The 18643-nt window shown below is 42.6% G+C and overlaps 4 protein-coding genes across 4 annotated transcripts; 3 read left to right on the plus strand and 1 right to left on the minus strand.

The window, feature by feature from the left end:
* The first annotated feature begins 4433 nt into the window (after positions 1-4433).
* Positions 4434-9610, plus strand: LOC145708484 (uncharacterized). Its single transcript, XM_081786157.1, has 5 exons — positions 4434-4771; positions 4869-5347; positions 5405-5673; positions 6302-6417; positions 8660-9610. Exons 1-5 carry the CDS (start codon positions 4694-4696, stop codon positions 9272-9274), a joined length of 1557 nt encoding a protein of 518 aa, XP_081642283.1. The 5' UTR covers positions 4434-4693; the 3' UTR covers positions 9275-9610.
* A 1075-nt stretch (positions 9611-10685) lies between these two features.
* Positions 10686-12204, minus strand: LOC145707645 (V-type proton ATPase subunit d 1-like). The gene is made up of 6 exons (XM_081785203.1): positions 11992-12204; positions 11716-11949; positions 11495-11668; positions 11264-11453; positions 11011-11225; positions 10686-10969 (listed from the first exon to the last, which is right to left on the minus strand). The coding sequence occupies exons 1-6, from the start codon at positions 12124-12126 to the stop codon at positions 10880-10882; spliced, it is 1038 nt and encodes a 345-aa protein (XP_081641329.1). The 5' UTR covers positions 12127-12204; the 3' UTR covers positions 10686-10879.
* Positions 12205-12401: 197 nt separating this feature from the next.
* Positions 12402-13749, plus strand: LOC145709016 (ubiquitin carboxyl-terminal hydrolase 22-like). Its single transcript, XM_081786705.1, has 5 exons — positions 12402-12521; positions 12581-12772; positions 12813-12976; positions 13019-13344; positions 13388-13749. Exons 1-5 carry the CDS (start codon positions 12447-12449, stop codon positions 13747-13749), a joined length of 1119 nt encoding a protein of 372 aa, XP_081642831.1. The 5' UTR covers positions 12402-12446.
* Positions 13750-14031: 282 nt separating this feature from the next.
* LOC145709017 (putative sodium-dependent transporter HI_0736) lies at positions 14032-18250 on the plus strand. Its single transcript, XM_081786706.1, has 10 exons — positions 14032-14155; positions 14722-14984; positions 15038-15351; positions 15394-15566; positions 16015-16241; positions 16310-16761; positions 16803-16981; positions 17047-17152; positions 17196-17328; positions 17736-18250. The coding sequence occupies exons 2-10, from the start codon at positions 14725-14727 to the stop codon at positions 17779-17781; spliced, it is 1890 nt and encodes a 629-aa protein (XP_081642832.1). The 5' UTR covers positions 14032-14155; positions 14722-14724; the 3' UTR covers positions 17782-18250.
* Positions 18251-18643: the final 393 nt, after the last annotated feature.

The raw sequence follows: 18643 nt of genomic DNA on the forward strand, positions 1-18643 counted from the left end.
GCATGGAGACGGGCGCGTAAGGCATGGCATGGCGACCGGTTTTCTCCCGGAAACGGCAGCCGAAAATTGTTCAAAGCGATGACCGAAAATAGTTTTTACTGTTGGACAACGAGTCGCCACAATTAGCTTATTCACATCTTTTTTCCTTGACTTCCTCGACGGCGAATCCAAGATACGCCATTGATTAGGCACTCGGGGTAATTATACATCTTCCAAGAGCAGCGGTCTTTTTTAGTTCTTGCTGCTTTGAGCGCCCGAATTTGAAGCCCGAATTAATATTAATCAGTAAGACTTTTCGTTTCTTTTTGTGCATTTTGGGCGACTTTCCGGTTTGAAAGTTTTCACTTTGCGCGCGGCGTCTACTTCACAGCACGCGCCGCCAGAGCTGTGAGAGTGTTACAAGACTGTGCCGTGGATGGTAGAAACTGACCTGAGCAGAAATCATTTGAGCCCGCGAGTTGAGCCACAGTTCTTCTCAGGTTCCCATACAATGCGTTCATTTCCGCTATATTATTCACTCAAAATATCCCAAAATCTGATCTTGGCATACAGAGAATGAAAAACCCAATAATAAAAATGATTGGTGTTGAGTTTTTCGCTGGTCGAAGGTGGACTCCTTTTAATTGCATGACTAGTTCTTCGCACTCTCAATTTCGTTTATCAGATGGTGAGAAGTAGCACTTGGAAGTTGCCCCAGTCGATAAAATCAAAACCAAGATCCGGACGTGCGTCTTCAGTTCCAAAACTAATTTTGCCAAAAACGAACCTGAAAGGGTTCCGGATGCGGCTACTTCCGGCAAGATTGGCACACATATACAAATGATATTGACGGAATAGCGATGACAGAATTCCTACCTGAAAATCTGGAATAGGCTCTTTATCAAAGAGCAGGAACATAAAAAGCATAGCTCGAATACCGGTAACAAAAGCTGGTTTCCAAAGACTCGTTCCATGGATTCTGAGAACAGACGAAAGAAAATCGCCTGGTTATCAAGTTAGACTTTGTAGTCAATAGCTTTATGCATTTATATCTTTATGTTTTGCACTACTATGCATCAGACGTATTTATAGCCTTCACTGACAAAGAGCAGTCGGAGCGACGTGCCGATTTGTCTCTGCCCTGCTCGGCAATAATTAAACGCCAGAAAGGCAGTTTCAGTCGTGATAGTCTTCTTTCTGCGGGGCGATTCCACCTTTTCGTCATTTTATGACACTTCTTAAGGGTGCTTCACACAGGAAGGTTTAAAAAGTGTTAAAATTCATCTCGCAGGCAGGGTTCCAGTCCTAGACCGGATACAATAAAGGCCCTTTGATGATTTAGCCCCTGCAAGTAAGCCACAGTAGGTCCTGCAACAGTAGCATGTTTGTGATCGGCGAAGAAAGAGGCCTTTGTATTCGCGGTTGGGTACTCTATCTCTGGCGGCGGTGGAGGACAATCTCTGGGATTATCCGCCAGTTTAAGAAGCGCTCAACATGCTGTTCACCGACTGGGCGCTTCCGGCGAACGTGTTTGATAAGAGGCGCAAGGCGCTGATAGCGGAAAAGTGATAAGGAACAGAACGAGAACGCCCCTCAATTTTTCAACCCATCCGTCATTGTCGATGCCAATCAAAGCGTAAAAAGCAAAATGCTCGTCAATTGCTTTTTAGCAAATCCATTCTAAACCTTCCACCTACAGTCCGGTCAATCTATTCGCTTCCAGTAATTTTCGAATTGCCAAAGCTTATTATTTGAAGACCAAAAATGGTGTTTACGTTTGGAAAATGTTGAGTTTTGAACATGAAACATTGAAATATCAAAAATCCACTTTCCGCGTTGAGTAAACTACTCGACTTTCCTCGAATCGCGCAAAAACGATTTTAGATTTTTTGTTTTACGAACAACTCAGACAGAGCCCTTGAAGTGCAACGAGGAAATACCTGACCTCGAATTTTCCTTCAAGGGTCGCTTTCATCACCTGAGCGTTACTTTTACCTTCCAAATAGAAAGCTGTTTTGCCAGCCTAAATGTCGCTTTTTGAAGAAGCCTGTTACTTATCCAAATTCTGGGATCTAAATTTTGGGAAAGAAGCAAGCCGGTGACTGAGTTCAAGTCTTTTCATAAGTCGCTAATTTTACTGTCAAAGTTGTAACTGAAGTGGAAAATCTTCACACACTGTAATAAAACTTGCCGGGCGGCGGAAGCGTGCGCTCGGAAGTACTTTTCACATATGCATCGACACATTCAGAAAGGGATTACGAAGTATAAGATCCGAAAGGATGTTTATGTCTAAGCCGGAGTTTCCGGGATTAAAAATGAAGAAAGCCAAAATAACTCATCATCTTAGGTAGGTTCTTGCTTAATTTTTACGGCCATGTTTGTAATTGAGAAATTCGGAGGCGCGTGATTTGCTCTCAGCGTGACTCTTCTGATAATCGTAACTGTTAGTGAAGATAAAAGACGAGGCTAGTCACGTGTCGGGATGGACAGGTGCAGCAAGTGCCGTGTGGCTGCTCGACAGGTCGCGAGCTTCGAGGGAGATGTCGATTAGTCTCAGTTGGATCCATCATTAGTTCACTTTGATCTGGCTATGGCGGAAACCAACTTAAATGGATTCGCGAGGCGAACGTAAAATCCATGATCGACGAGTGTAACGTCATCGAAATCGCCAAGTTTTATTAATTGATGGATTTAAATCGCCGACAGAAGGAACTCTTTACGAACAAGAAGGATAATATTTCCCCCAGGCGTGATATATTCATCGCTGCAAAAGTAGAAATGAGAAATTATCACAGCTGGATTATTCCCTTTGAGCTGCAGAGGGCCAGCCGATTAAAAATTCAAGAGCAGAAACAATAGCCGAATTCGTAATTTTGACACGGCGAGCCGCGGCTTACATAGCGTCGGATTCATCTTTTGGATAGTTCGATAAATTCTAAAATGTTTCCGTCGGCCGGTTTCGTGTTGCCAGGTGAATACTCGAAGCTCTTTTTTCGCGCTTTTGGCAGGCGGATACGGCCCTGTCTGATAAAAAATCAGCTACGAACATTATTTTGCAAACAACAACTAACAAATGCAAGCGTTTTAGAACAGCTGTCGAATTCGGAATAATGCTGCTTGTGACTGTAGAAGGATCAAGTTGATCAATTTGCCACTCATCCCTTTCTTTCTAATTTGCCCAATTGGGTGTGATGGATCGCTTTTAGATTTTGTTAATGCCTTTTTTCCAGCTGGATAAATTTTTGTAGGGCACACGTTTTGCGGTTGTGCTATCAGTATCCGCGCGTCGCGTTCGTTTCCGTTTTTATGCAACACGGATTTCAGACGCAATTAGGCCCTGTCCAAGCTGATGTAATATCTGATCTGCGCTAATAAGGGTCAAATTTTGCTCCACTTCCGACGAGTTTATGGCTCCTCGAAAGACTCTGAAATTCAACAGAATGGCACTTGTTTCATTTCCGCCCTTTTCGCACCTACTCCTCCTCATAAAATGCTAGAATCAATCAGACTGGCCGATCTTTTCCCAAGCAGAATTTCTAGGGACAAATTGGATGACCCAAATTGCGCCAATTTGACAAAGCGCGTAATTTTTGATTGTCTTGGGAAAGGAAGCACTCGCTGTACCTACAGCAGAAAATCTGCAACAGGCAATCAAGATTTAAGGCTCTAGAATTCTTGTTAGGAGGTTCACACTCTGAGTTTTCTTTGACAAAAATTAGCGTCAGTAGAAAACAAGCGCGTTCATGTGAAAATGCCATTGCCTCGACCGCGAACAAATGAGATTCCTTCTGATTTAGTGAATTAATAAGTAATAAAATTACTCGCGTCGTCTGATAAGTTCCTTATCGAACCGCAAACTCTCCCCACAAATGATTTGGCCCTTATTTTATTTATTCCCCGCGATTTATGGCGGCCCATCATTTCTCCATCAATTCCAAATTTCGCTCTTGAATCAACTCGCCAGTAGTCACTAACTTAATCTTTAGCCTACCTTCTAAGGTAAGGTAGGGTTTCTTTGCTAGTTGAGCAATAAATCTTTATTGGGCCAGGTCACTTTCACAAGGTGATATAGGATTTGAGTGAATCATCAGACACCCTATCAGAATGTAATCACCAGTTAAAACTTCCGCGGCTACTTCCACAACTAAGCCGCTCAATCGAATAACTATCCAAACATCTTTCCGCCTGCATTGTAAATTTTAAAATAGATGATGGAAAAGATCTTCTTGGAGAGGTGAAATGAGTACGATTTCGATGTAGGGATAATCTCAGATTGGCAATGGCAAACAAGGGTCGATTAGTAAAACTAGCAAGGATGCTGTTTGAGGCTGGCGACGAGAGCTCGGTCGGGCACGATGGGTGGCGCCAGGACCGTGGCCGCATGACGGCGCACTCGCTGAGCTGGCTCTTTCAATCCGTCCGTTCTGCCTTTCTCGACTCGAATTTTTGTGACTTTGATATCGGAAAAAGTTTTCGTATAATTCTGCAACCGGCCACCGGAAGATTCTCCATCCGGCCCAGTAGTAGTATTCCGGACAGTAAATCACAGAAACTCAAAAAACAAACAAAAACTCGTCCTTTTAATTTATAGAGATAAGAAGCTTCACCGGAACGCGAACACAGAAGAACATTTCCACATTTTACCATTTTTCTTCGCTGCACAGATAGAGATTTTCGCATGTGAGAAACTTGATGAAGAACTCGAAGAAAAGCTATGAAACTGATTCTTTTCCACGTGCTCATGGCGACCACTGAAGCTTTCCTCAAGGACCACGTACAGTTCACATCTACAGTAAGTACAAAACTAATGAAATTCGACTAAAATCGAGCATTATTTTTAAAAATATTTTTGCTCTTCGCCGGCTTCGATTTTAAATAATGATTTCTAGCGCTCGAAAGCGGCCTTCTCGAGAAGAAGGAAAAGTTTTAACTCAGCGCAGAGTCGTCGCTGGACGGACTCCGTGATTGACCCAGCGGCAGCTTTTGCCCACGACGTTGACGTCCTCGTGGGGAGCAGTAGTAGCAACAACGATAATTTTTTTGACTCCGACAAGTCACCGTCCTCGCTGCGCTCATCAGTCAACTTCGTTTCCCTCGCGGACTCACAGGCAGATGGACTCCCTCGCCCTTTCGTCTCACGAAGGTACAAATACGCCGATGCTCATTCCAACGAAGCTATTGCCGATTCACAAGTTGAGGACACCTCTGAGCGGCTTACCCGTCGGAAGACTTCCATTTCTTCGCATCCCAGCAGCTTTACATCATCTTCGTCTCTGCTTGATAGTAGTAGGCAAATGGATCTCATCCCAAGTTGCACCCAGCATCACAAAAAGGAGTATGGCTGCTACACTTACCTCCGGAATTACTCGTAAGTCATAAAATCAAGTGTTATATATTTAAAACTACCTCTAACTTCTATTTTCAGACCGCAAGGAGTAAAACAACGATACCTCTCAATAGTAAAATGTCCAAAGAGAAGAAAATCCTCAACGAGGAGGCGAGAAGTCGACTGCGAGAAAATCCCTACTTCGAGAAGTTGCCGAAAATCCAGAAGGAAAACCAAGAAGAAGAACAGTCGTCGAAAGAACCGTGGCAGAGATAGCTTCAAAAAAGCGCAGTGTCAGGCGCCCGGCGCCAGATACTATGTGAAAGGGGCCAACCACGGACCTGTGGAGAGAGACCACAAGAATAACAGTAAGTCATATCTTCGATTTTACGTTTTTACCTCTCATTTTACTTTATTTAACACAAAAGAAGAGCGTTTTTTTGGGAATTTTGTGGAATACCGAGTCCGGAAGGGAGTTCTATTCGAGTTTCCTTTTCAAATTTGAGATGAAACGGCCCAACAGAGGTGAAAAGTAGACTCACTGGGGCCCGTTCTGGATGATTTTCAATAGTAAAGACAGTAGCCTTTGATCTCATGAGCGTAATACGTTCTTACAGTAGCTCTATAGCTTACCGTTTTGAATTATCTACTCAGCAGGTATCCGATCTCCTTGATGGAAGGCTCTGCATGCGGATAAGGAAAGTAAATGTGAAGCGGATTTCAAGAAATAGATCGGTTCACTTTGGGGTATCCAAAAACGTCGAGATCAACTTTTGCTTTACTTCCCTCAAATTCAATTGTCTAAAAAGATGTCTAATCCAATCAGCCTCATTGTGGGAGGGCAGCTGAGTTTCCACTTTTTTCCTTTTTTGTGACATTTCGCCGGCCAGCCGGAGCTCCAGATAGCTAACCGTTTGGGTTTACGTGCTACTGTCACGCCAGCGCTCTATTCAACAAGCTCAATCTGTCATTGCTTATTAATAACATGGTTTTCAGTGATTTTCAAGCAGATCATCAACGGCACGGACACACTGGAAATCTTCACTTTCGAGCACCACGGCACTCAGCAGCGCTTGACCGTCGACGAAAACAGCTACTCCGTCGTCTTGCGGGTAAGTCGACTTTGCTTGGCATATTGCTTCAAAAGAGAGAGTGAGCTTGAAATGGGGGCAGGTGCAGCTGGTGACGTTTGATCGCGAGCAAATTCTTAAAATGAAACACGGCATTAATGAGATCCGGAGCTATAAACGCGAGATAAGGTCACGAAAATTTACTCCCAACAGTTGCGCATTTTCAGGAATCGTTGACTCTCCAGCTGGGAAGGCGATTCTTATTTCCACTTTTCTGGCTTGAGTCACTCTTTTTGTGAATTTTGGGTTCGAGTCAAATCCGGAGGAATTTTCTGGCCCATTAGGTCCTTCTGAAGTTTGAAAAGTGAAAAATATCAGAAGACGTTAATCCGCGCGCATCGCTTCCTGTAAGCTAAACAATGATAGATCGCAACTGAGTGATTATGGAGTAAATACGGCCCGGTCCGACCCGCTAATAGACCCTAATATGCTGCCAATTTGCATTTTTGCCCCATTGTGCTAATGACAGATAAAAGAAAAGGGCCCCGCTGGAGACCTTGCCGCTCAAAGTAACTAAAAAACCATGTTGTTGCGCTATTGAAAGCACTTCCGTCTGTCAAAAGCCGCGAAAATAGTCGGACATTTGCGGTGACAATCTATTCAAGCTCAACACGCCCGAAAATTAATCTAAATATTGAGATTTAGGATATTTTAAATGAGAAAAAAAGATAAAGAGTAAAAGTAGATGATCCCTACTCCAGTCACCAGCGCGTGATAAATAGAGTTGCATGTGCACATGTGTTTTTTAACTCTGTCCTTATCTTGTGGGAACTGTTGAATTTTTGCGATTTTGGCAGGTTGCTGCGTTATCGCTGCGGCGATCCTGCGCGTCCGGCCCTGCTCAGGTGACTTTGTTTGGCTTTTCCGTAGTTCAAAACTTCCGGATACACTTTGAAACGTTCCACCGCCCACTACCAAACAAAACATCAACACACAACATACAGGGCCAGCTGTGCTAGAACTTACAGTAACCTTCATGCGTGCGTGTGTGGAAAATTGGGCACTTACTTTGATCAAGCACTAGAATTGACAGCCTCACCATATGTTTTTCCTTCGTTCACTCAGACCGGATGTGACCCCAGTAGAGGTCAGCAAGGCCCTTCCCACGTGATTGATCCGCGAGATCAAACTCCCCGGAAAAGATAGACTTTCAAAGGCTAGACTTTTCGAAAATTTCAGGCGTCGTGCGCATCCGGACGGTGATTTTTGGCGATTTAATTTTTGAGTGGATCGAGTGTTTGAGTTGAAGATGAGTTTTTCAAATGATCTGTTTTTTTGTAAATTAATTGAAAAGAACAAGTTTCGAGCTTTTGCTTTTTCAGGCGAGCTCTTCAAGTTGAGTAATCACCCCTAAGTTAGTTTTGCTAAAGTTTTCATAAATCATTTTTGCAAACAAAAACCAATCATCTCTCAGCTCTCATCAAGTAAAACAATAAAATCCGTATTCATAAAAGTACTTCTGAAGTAACAAATAATAGCATCATTCTTTTCTTCCGCTGCTTCCTAAGTTTTCCATACCCAGTTCTCACGCTTTTCCCACTGGCCGTAAACCAGTCAAAACGTTAAAGCCCTGACGGAACTGTAGAACTGATCGATGGAAAGCGAGCCGCAATTAGCAAATGTGACTATCTGCCTCTCCGGTGAATCAATAGTAAATATTTTCCGCCAGCGATTCAAGTACGCGCGATAAACGCCCTTTCAAGAACAATTTTTCCAAAGAGCGGATTTCCGCGGCATCGGCTGCGATCACTCTGTTGGAATTTTAACTGTGTGCACCGTCTTAAATTTTGGAATCGTGTTTTGGCTGAAACTATTCTATTTGCTTGGATATTGTGTTTAACAGTGTGCGCCAACCGCGACCGCAACACTGCAGTAATTACGTTGCTGATAAGGTCTTATCGTTTGGATAAGCCGCCAGTCGAAAGCCTTACGGTACTTGAGTGGCGCTTTTCGCCTACTTTTTCCCAAGTCTACACACACTGGCTCTCTCAGTCCCACTAGCCTCAAAGCTCAAAACATTTTTGAAGAGATGAGATAAGATAAAGTGCGCGTCCGGGCGCGCCGCCGCCGCACCGCAAATTTTCGTACTCGGCGCTCATTTTCACCGAAAACTGCCCGTTACCATTTCACTCACTAGCTCTGGTCCCTTCCTTATTCATTTTTCTAATTCGGGCGAACAACGTCCGGTGATTAGCGATACAAATTACTAACGGGTTTTCTTTAGGATGAATTAGTCTCCGAAGAGCAGAAATACCTCCAACAGTTCTACATTCGACGAACGGTGGTTTGCGGCAAACAGTGCAAAAAAGCGAATTTGGTATTTTTCGAGTGGTGCCCAGCCGATGGATGCGCGAGGAGTAAACGCAAGCGCAAGTTCCTAGCGATGTCCGCTGAGGGCTACTTGATGATCGTCAACGGCTCGCTGAGACAGATGGAGAAGCCGAAGAACAAGATTAAAAACGAGGAGTCTACGAGCGTTGATTCGAGAAACAAGCAGTCAATGATGGTGAGCTGGAAGTGGAACAACTGCACACGTGAGAGCTGCCCGATGTTCCAAAAAAGCGAGAAGGTCACGCGCAAGAGCAGGCGTACGCAGGAACGAAGCAGCGTGCAGTACGCCGGCGAAGCCACTCAAGCTCACCAAAAGAAAAGCCGAAGAAAAGACTCTCGGCGAAAAGACCGCACCAAGGACGAGAGCAGCAGCATTGCACGCCAGAAGTACGTCGTCTACTTCGAGTTGAACTCGCTCAGCTCGAAGATGAAGCACGACGAACTCTCGCCGACGCTGGAAGACCTCAAAGTCGCTCAACAGTTTCATCAGCGAAGGCGGAAGAACTAGAGCTCCGGAAAGAGTATTAAAACCAAGCGACCCTACTTTTTGGGCTACACTCAGCTTGCAGCCCATGTGTACATTATTTACTGTGGCTACTGTACATTTCTTCAATCGAACCTACACTCAACTCATTCGATGAGCTATTATAAATCTATTAAGGACTTATTTAAATTAAAGATCCGTGTATTATTAAAAACTCAAATAAGCAACGGTAAAACACAACACTTCTGCCAAACGAGCTGTAAGTTCATCTCTAGTATTCTTGACTACTGTAAAATATTAAATTTAACGTCATTTATGAGAACTGACAGTACTGAATACACAAAAAACCTACATTAAAAAGACTTTTTTTTTTGTTTCTAATTAGAAACCGTTCAAGAACAAACCATTCATCTATCAATTTGGGGAGGAAATTTTAGTGATAAGGGAGTTTTTCGGGTTTCAGTTATTGTAATTTGTTTGGTCGAGTGACTAAGGTCGGAGATAAGGGAGTCCGCCGCTGATAAAGTCACCGTCTTTGTGATAAGGTGAAGCCACAGCACCTAGCGCCAAAAAATACTTCCGTCTTACTTTCAAAACTTTCAATAAGCTTTCTCCGGCATACTTCGAAGATTTAGGGGAATATCATATTCCGAGTGTGTTTAAATTCCAAGTTTTGGGTAACATGCTTTAGTTTTTTCTTATGCACGAATAAAATCTTTTTTTTTTTTATTTGGCGATTTTCAAGAATACGTTACAGGGTCCTTTAAAAAAGACACTTGAGAAAATGGCTGCGATTTGTCGTGCGTTTTCGCTAGTTGATTGTGGGAAAATCAATAGCATAATTGTTCCAGAGAGCTCTGACGGAAGTGCTTCAAATCTTTGATACCATCGAGATTTCAAAAAAACGCTCACGTACCGGACACGTTGACCAGACAAATTATGCTAGTAGGAAGAGGAAATGATCATCAGAGAGCATTGACAAAAACCCATGGAATCTATCCAATGATGCGACCTTTTACTACCGTTTCGATAATAGAACTCACCTGTGTCCTTGTGTACTTTTAGTTGGGGGACCTTTGCATTGTTTCCCCAAGTGTTCCTTATCTTTCTCGTTATAGTCATCCCTTAATCTGGCGAAGTAGTGAAAACATGTGGCATTTGGACCGAAAAAATGATAAGAGGTTAAAACGAGAGGCTGGAGCTTTTTCACTCGTAGATCTGGAGACATGGAGGAGTGTACAGTTAATTAAGTCAGCATCTCTCTCGCAGTTCATAACGATGCGAGTTACACACACACCTATACGAGTACAAAATATTACTTGAAATTTCAAGATTCTAATCCAATTCTAGGAAAAAGCTGTTTGTTCCGATTAATAGTTCATGCCTTCTACTTGTCGTCCTCTTAATAAAAAACAAATGAATAGCCATAACTGCGTTGTTTTGTTTGAATCTTTTATATTCCACAAAGTACAATAATAATAAAGAACTCATGATAAGATGAATGAAGATGAAGAATATTCGATTGCACGGGTTTTAGAGATTATGGACTTACGAGGACATGTTTGTAGAGAGTAGTATCGAGTAATGATATGGAAAGTGAAAACTCAGATAGAAGAACTCTCGAAGATATCAGTGGATAGGGATGTAGTTATTGATCTTTGCTTTGTGTTTCTGCGCGATGCACTCTGATATCCACACAATGTTGCGGCACTCTTGTTCCTGGAGAAGAGTTAGCACTTGAAAAGGCGCATCTTTCTTACCTTCAGTTTGATCCAGGAGTAAAAAGAAGCGAAAGTGAACTGTCTCATAAAAACAAGCATGTTGATTTTCACTTCGTGCTTGAAGAACTTGTCTTCGAGGGTGAAGTCGGATGCACCCTGGCCCACGCCGTCGAAGAGTGAACGATAATTCGGAAATGTGTCAGCTACCTGGCGAACTTGCTCGAAATCATCGCACTTTCCAAGCATTGATAGACCTATAAAAACATGAAAATGATATGGAGAAGATGCGCACCGTAAGGATAGAGGGTTCCGCACTCTGGGTAGAGCTTCTCTCGTGCGTCCTTCGTCAGTTCGGTTCCGAAAGAATTGATCGTGATAAGGAATGCCCTTCGGTCGGCTTCAAATTCGAGGATAGGGCACATTGTCTCTTCCGTGCACCCACCGATGTCTTTGCACAGCTTGTAAAATGCCTCGATCCAGTTCTACCAGGAAAACATAATTAGATGATTGACCAAAAAATTACCTTGTAAAGCGTGTTTCTGATAATTTCAATGTTCATTTCGTCGAGATCAGCTTCAGAAAAACCGTTGAAAAATTCCGAAAGAGGAGTGTCAATCAAGATCGAATTGTAGAGCTCTCCAGGAGTCTGCGCAATCGTCACAGCTTCCATTTGTTCGAAGATACCAAGAGGATGGCACTAAATAGAAGTTGATTTCTCGGGATGTTTTTATAGAATGGACGAACCTTAGGGACGAGTTCCGAGAGCTGTCTTCTGTTGAGAGTACCGTTGATGAGGAGACAGACGTTGTCGATCATGTACTGGTAAGAAATGAAGTCGAGAAACTTGGACAGCTCTCCGCTAGAATGATTGCGCATGTGCTCGAACTCGGCGACCATTTTGTCCCGCAGACGAGCGGATATCAGCGACGAAGAGACTACGGCAGCTTCGTCATTCAGAAACGTCCCATAAGATGTCCCCTAGAAGTAATTTTGCATTTGCTTTACTTGAAAAGGACATACCGCTAAATGGATCTTGAGGTCTTCAAGTGAGTCACACTGCGTTAGGGCTTGGTACTCCGTCTGGTTCAAAAGTCCATTCTTGAATCCCCGCACCATTCCTTCCAAATAGCCATACTGCGGATTGAAAAGCAGCATTTCTCTATTTGATCTATTCTGCTATTCTGACTATTCTTTTTGGGCGATTTTCTCGTTTTTGCGACGCTGCGTCAAAATCAATGAATTTCTCTCGCGCCCGCCTATTGGACAGAGACGGAAAACGCGCCAATTTTCGTCTTCAGAGAATTGCTCGTCCTTTCTACAATCATCTAAAATCACATCTGCTTGAAGTTCGATAAATGATTTTCTTTCCGAAGTTAATTACAATCTTTGGTCCGATATTAATTTGTTCACTAATCAAATAATCGTCATGAATTGTTGTTTAGCCAAGAGACAATCGAGTTTGTTATGAGCCTGTGATGGGCTCAGCTTCTTGCGAGCATGTGGCGGCTTTCAAGAGTTTATATCGTCTCCAACCGCTTCATATACTCCATAGGAACTTGTCTCCACAGTATTCTCGGCCCTTTTAAACCGCTCTTTCGAAACAGGACAAAGGAAGCTGATCTGTCCGCACTCAGAGTTCTTCTCTCGGGAGGCGATTTCCCTGCTCAAATGTATGTTTTGTCGTTCTCGCCGCGTGCGAAGTCGTCTGCACGCTTGTCTCCACTGCGTTTTCATCGGCTGCTTCGACAAAAAGCACCTTCACAAGCACCAGAAAACCACCGGCCACAACCTCTCTATCGACGTAAAACTCAGTCTGCATCCATCGTCTAACAATTCTCTAGCTCACATTTGGGAACACGCACTGTGCTTCTTGCCGCAACTACATTTACGACGATGACTTCGAAAAAGTCCGCTTAGCCTGTAAAAATGGTCACAATCATCAGAGTCTGCCTGTCTGGGAGCCAGATAAAGTAGATTTGAATTTCCTAGCTCAGCACAGAATGAGGTTCGCTCTATGTACTTTTCCTGACCGTAAATGTGAATATAGACTAACTGTAGATGGCAAGTCCACCCTTGGTCTTCGCGGTTTGGTCAATCAAGGCAATACCTGCTTCATGAACGTGGTTATTCAAGCGCTCACGCATTCTCCAGTTCTCCGCGACTACTTTCTGATGGAAAAGCATCCTAAATGCCCGCCCAATGAGATTTCTTCTTGTATAGTTTGCGAATTCTCAAAGATATTCCAGGAGTTCTTTTCGAATGAAAATTCGAATCCGATGACACCTTATGAATGGTTCAAAAACTCGCTTTCAATATCCCTTTTTTCTATTGAATTTTATCCTTTGAACCGGATCAAAGCGCTTGCTGTTGCTTGTATGGCGGAATTCGGAGTATTTAGCTGGTTACGAACAACAAGACGCGCACGAATTTCTCATCGCCGTTTTGGACATGATTCACGAGCGTCTCCAGCCAAAGATCGAGAGTGGAAGCATAGACCTGACAGTGCAAGCGGATCGTTCTATAATCGACCAGGTCTTCACTGGCTTTATGCAATCCAACGTCGTCTGCAATCAATGTGGCAATATTTCGCAAACGATAGATCCTCTGCGTGACATCTCGCTGGATATTCCTCAAGTGGCTCCCGGAGGAGTCGCATCGCTAATGGACTGCCTGTCTAAATTTACAAAGAAAGAACAGCTCGGAAATGCGTCGAAGATAAACTGCAAAAAGTGCGGAAAGCGACAGGAAAGCTCCAAACAACTGACTATCTCCAGGTAGGCGCGAATCTTCTTTCGATGTTTCAAATCGTCAAAGATTGCCGGTGGTAGCTTGCCTTCACTTGAAACGCTTCGAACAAACGGCAACCGGTTCCAGATCAAAAGTGGCGACACCAGTTTCATTCCCTAAAACATTAGGAACCGCGTTTTTCATCAATCAACGAAATTTCTTTTGCGTAACTCTGAAAGTGCATTTGATTTGTGAAAAACAGCACCAGACATGGGTCCCTTCATGTCGAGCGCGCGCAACACATCACTGTCCCCCGAGTTCTGCGACTCGGACCATTACAAATATGAGCTCTTCGCAGTGGTCAACCACATGGGCAACCTACAATCCGGCCATTACACATCCTTCATTCGCCAGACCAGCTCGTGGTTCCGCTGCGATGACTCCTTGATAACAAAAGGTAAAGTTGGTTTCTAACAGATGCTTCGAAGCTTGTAGTGATCGTTCTGGAAAACATTCCAGTCATTTCAATTTTAGCTTCAATCGAACAAGTCCTGAATTCAGAAGCGTATCTACTCTTCTACCATAAAAAATCAATTCGATTTTGAAAATCGCAAATTTAAATTCAAATTCGAATACTTTATTTATTATTTATTAAGTTTCTTAAATCAGATTCCTGAAAACTGCAATATTAAGTGATATTTTCAAAGCCAAGCTAATCTGCTTTCTCATGCTATTCCCTCATTAGAAAGAATCTTCATTTTTTTTCTATAAGAAAGAAAAAAATGATAGATTTCTACGAATTCAAATGTCTCGTGTGTATTGGCCGAGTTTACAAAGTATTCAAGTTATACCTATTCTGCATCTATTTTTTCAAAAAGAGCAGAACTCATCTGTTTCTTTTATGCTATTTTAACTCAATCGTTTTGCCTACTTTATATCAACGAATTAATTAAAGCTCAAAAGCCTCTGTACCATCAAAAGTCCGCAATAACATGTGTTCGTTTTTTCAAATTATCACTTCAGTCAATGGAAAATGAGCGCATCAGCGAACCAGCCGATGCGGTCATCGCCCGCGAATCGGACCAGGCCGACAACGGCCAAGAAGTGCCGCCCGTTGACACAGTAAACCAACAGCCCAAGAAGCCCAAGGAGTTCTCCTCTGAGTTATCAGCGATTCTAACAACGTTAGGAGCTGCTGTTGGAACGGGAAACATCTGGCGTTTTCCTCGTATTCTCGCGCGCAACACCACCGATGGAGGAGGACTGCTCTTTGTTCTCAGGAAACGGTTCCATTCGACCTACAGAAATACTCGAGGAGAATATTTCGAACTGTATTAAGCTGGATGGTGTCTCTCTTCTGTTGGAGCATACCAATGATTATTGCCGAGTACGCCATAGGTCGCAAAGGAAAAATGATGCACGCCAATGCTTTCAGAAGATTTCTTGGTCCTAAGCACACTTGGAAGGGCATGTTTATTATTTTCGTTCAACTTGCAGTTTCGTGTTACTACATCGTGATCAATTCCTGGTGTATTTATTATCTCTTTTACACTATGTCGCACCCTCTACCTAGTAATGCCGAAGATTCTGGCGAGATTTTTCGTCATCTTACAGAAGAAACTGGCTGGCCCGCATTTCTTACTTTCCTCATTGGTAAACTTCTCATTTATTATCACGACGCTTATTGTTTTATAGCGTTGTTTGTTTACGCCAGCTTGTCAAAAGGAATCACGACAATCGAAAAGATAAATCTCTGTTGTGTGCCGATCCTCATCTTTCTCATTCTTGTCGGCTTCTACTACTCCCTATTTTTGCCAAAAGCAGCGCTTGGAGTCGCCCTTATCTTTCGAATGGACTGGTCGTCGCTCAAGGAACTTGATTACAATTAATATAATTAAGCTCATAAAACCATAACACAAGCAAACTTCAGATAAGTCCCAAATTTTTCCCTCCTGAGTTCGGTACGGTCTCATTGCAAACCCATGTCACAACAAGTGCGCAGCACTCTTTGGGCCCAGGCTAGCTGTGTTGCGTCTCTTTCACCGTCTCCACCGTAGAACCGGTTCGTACTCTCAATGTGACAGTGGGTCGATACACTTGCGGCCCACCCACAAGAAGAAGAAGAAGAAAAAGAAGACGAGTCGAAGCGAGCTTGGTGTTCAGAGACGCTAGACACTTGGTTGTAAGTTTTGGAGCTGGAAAAACCAGCCGTATCCACTGAAACTCTCGAAAGGCACTTGATCATTAAGTCTTGTCTTCTTCTTTCACCCAGTAAAATTGCCTCCTCTCATACATCGTCATAATAAAATCAAAAATAAGAAAGGTCAATTCCTCATCGACGGCCTTGCGCAAAATGCATGGGACACTGGCGCTGGCACTGGAGTTTTCCTTACGTATTCTACGATTATGCCGAAGTCACACAAAGTCGTTTTCTACAGTCTAATTACCCCTATTATTAATAACATGATTTCACTGATGATGGGAATAACTACTTTCGCCGCTGCTTTTGATTATCTAAGGGACGGTTTCGAGGTGCTACATCCGTTTTTCAAGGCCAGAAGTTCGAACACGGAACATTCGTGGTGCCTCTCACTTATAAAACCGTTAAAAGCCGCCATCATCCAGAAATCACACCAATGGGCATTCTCGAGATAATGAAGGAAAATGGCCCCGCGAACACGGGAATGACTCTCGTATGGATGCCAGTTTTTTTCGAAAACTTTCCGAATGGACGAGCAATCTGCACAATATTCTACCTTTGCTTGACCATAGCCGGCTTGACAAGCTTGATATCGATGACTGAGATGGTCGTTCGTCAAGTAACACACATGAAGATTCGTCGGAAGGTTGCCGCTCCTGCCGTCTGTGCGGCTGTGTGCGTCGGAGGCTTTTGCAACACGAATTTGAACATTTTGGCGAATCAAGACTATACTTGGGGATACGGATCTATCCTCTGCGGCGCATTCTTGTGCTATTTAATCACTAGAATCGGCGTAGAAGATGTCCGTGTTGATTTCCTCAACAAAATATCAGCAGAAATCAAAGACTACAAAGTCCCGAAAGGTATCTCTATTTGAAATCAAAAGATCCTAAAATTTATCAAGCATGGGGAATTCTGATAGCTCTTCTTGTGCCCTTTCAAATATTTCTGATATTCATGTGGTGGATTGAAGAAAACGCCAGGAAAAGTCATCTCGCGCGCAAAGAACTCATTCTCGAGCATATCCGCAACGGAACTTGGGATCCGCACAATAGACGAATTAACAGACCCCCAGAGCTTCATGTATGTCTTCAGCGAAACAGAAATATAATTCGCCTTCTCGAAGTTGTCTTAATAAAACTGTTAAGGATGACTTCATTTGGTGCATTCTGCAATGGACTCTTGTTATGATTGTTCTCAGTATGTTGAATAGAGCTTACGATTTGAAATGGAAGCAGAAATTCCAAGTTTTCGGCAAGTCTATTTCTTTAGGAAATTTTTAATTCGCTACTCATAGATGATCCTGAGCCAGAACCGGAGCCATCGCCACCGCAGCAGGATGGAAGCACTATTGAAAATCCAAAGTATGAAGTTTCCGATCTGCCAACTTACGAAGAAGTTACTCGCTCTCCAGTCACACTCAATCCTACGTGAGTGTATAATGAAAATATAATAATTATTGATATAAAGTGGTGGTGACCAAAAAGGTCGGATCTTGAATATTTTCCATTTTCACCAAGAAAATGACTAACGTGAGACCATTTTTAAAAATGTTATCGGTCGCCTGACGCAAGTCAGAAAATCCCTCTCTCATCCTCTTAGTTTATTTTCCAGTAGAAAGAAAAAGAGAGAACATAGAGAATAAGAGAATAATTGTTTAATGAAAATCAGCTGGTTGCCTTCAATGACCTAAGGTCGGACCCCTTAATAAGGTTTCCTTCGTTACTGAGGGTAAGGGTTTTGAAATTCATGAAAAATAAAGAAAGGCATAAGTAAGGGCTAAGGACTTTCCTTACTAAGGCCTATAATAAAATTGTGATAATAAAATTGCATTTAGGAATCTATCGGCCACATTTACCAACCCAGCATTCACTCCTCGCTAAAAACAATCCAAATACCTTTATCTTATTTCTGTAGTAGCCCTTTTCCCTTCGAAATCTTTAATTTATTTTGTATTTTTCTATCTCCAACTGTTCCTCTCTTTTGTGATGGAAGAAATCATGAGTCCTCTATGATTTCAGTGCAGCGCATTTTTCGCGACGGTACGTCTCAAATGCAATTTTTATTATAAAAAAAAATTCACTTCAACTAATTTCAATCAAAGTAATTTAGCTTTCTCTTCTTTACTCATTCTGTTTAACTTTAGTTCAGTGTATTAATTTTTTCATTAGTATACTGTTTATTGCCGAAAACCATCTCATTACTTCTGTGCATTTTAACTCCTGCAAAAACTCATATATATTTCTTTCTTCATCAAAAATAGACAAAATTTCAGAGCTAAAACAATCCGCTAGTCTAAACTTCCTAATCCTATAATATTTACGGGTTTGCCTCCATCCGGAAAAATTTCAAGCGATAACAAATCTTAGCTTCTTTTTTAAGAAAAAAAAACTCGTAGTTACAGATATTGATAATTAATCGGGGAGTGGGAGCACGCGCAGATTTCTTAGCACTTTTGAGAATAAATAATATAATGGTTGGGTTGATGAATTTCACGAATGAATTAGCATTTTCGCGCTGCCGATCTCGTCGGATCAATTTTTGAGTTTTATTGAGTAACTCGATTAGGCGATTTTTGAGGAAAGGTTTCAGCTCTTAATGCGGCCGCGAGACAGCCGAAAATCGGATGAATTCGAAATTGCATTTTTGGGAAGGCGAAAAATGCCCCAGGGAATGTGTCCAAAAGGGGGCCACACGCTCGGCCTGTTTCAAATATTTTTTTCGAAAACAGAAAGACGAGCATCG

Source organism: Oikopleura dioica, chromosome XSR, assembly GCF_907165135.1.
Source record: "Oikopleura dioica chromosome XSR, OKI2018_I68_1.0, whole genome shotgun sequence".
Taxonomy (NCBI): Eukaryota; Metazoa; Chordata; class Appendicularia; order Copelata; family Oikopleuridae; genus Oikopleura; species Oikopleura dioica.

Excerpts from the sequence above, each read along its gene's own strand:
- LOC145707645 (XM_081785203.1), bottom strand. The coding sequence starts at position 12,126 with ATGCTGCTTTTCAATCCGCAGTATGGCTATTTGGAAGGAATGGTGCGG. Across the intron at positions 11,669-11,715 it reads TCTCGGAACTCGTCCCTAAG|TGCCATCCTCTTGGTATCTT; the intron begins GTTCGTCCATTC and ends ACTTCTATTTAG. Across the intron at positions 10,970-11,010 it reads ACTCCTGGATCAAACTGAAG|GAACAAGAGTGCCGCAACAT; the intron begins GTAAGAAAGATG and ends ACTCTTCTCCAG.
- LOC145709016 (XM_081786705.1), top strand. The coding sequence starts at position 12,447 with ATGGGCTCAGCTTCTTGCGAGCATGTGGCGGCTTTCAAGAGTTTATAT. Across the intron at positions 12,522-12,580 it reads AACCGCTTCATATACTCCAT|AGGAAGCTGATCTGTCCGCA; the intron begins AGGAACTTGTCT and ends GAAACAGGACAA. Across the intron at positions 12,977-13,018 it reads CTAGCTCAGCACAGAATGAG|ACTAACTGTAGATGGCAAGT; the intron begins GTTCGCTCTATG and ends ATGTGAATATAG.
- LOC145708484 (XM_081786157.1), top strand. The coding sequence starts at position 4,694 with ATGAAACTGATTCTTTTCCACGTGCTCATGGCGACCACTGAAGCTTTC. Across the intron at positions 5,674-6,301 it reads GAGAGACCACAAGAATAACA|TGATTTTCAAGCAGATCATC; the intron begins GTAAGTCATATC and ends CATGGTTTTCAG. Across the intron at positions 6,418-8,659 it reads GCTACTCCGTCGTCTTGCGG|GATGAATTAGTCTCCGAAGA; the intron begins GTAAGTCGACTT and ends GGTTTTCTTTAG.
- LOC145709017 (XM_081786706.1), top strand. The coding sequence starts at position 14,725 with ATGGAAAATGAGCGCATCAGCGAACCAGCCGATGCGGTCATCGCCCGC. Across the intron at positions 16,982-17,046 it reads ACAGACCCCCAGAGCTTCAT|GATGACTTCATTTGGTGCAT; the intron begins GTATGTCTTCAG and ends AAAACTGTTAAG. Across the intron at positions 17,329-17,735 it reads CCAGTCACACTCAATCCTAC|GAATCTATCGGCCACATTTA; the intron begins GTGAGTGTATAA and ends AATTGCATTTAG.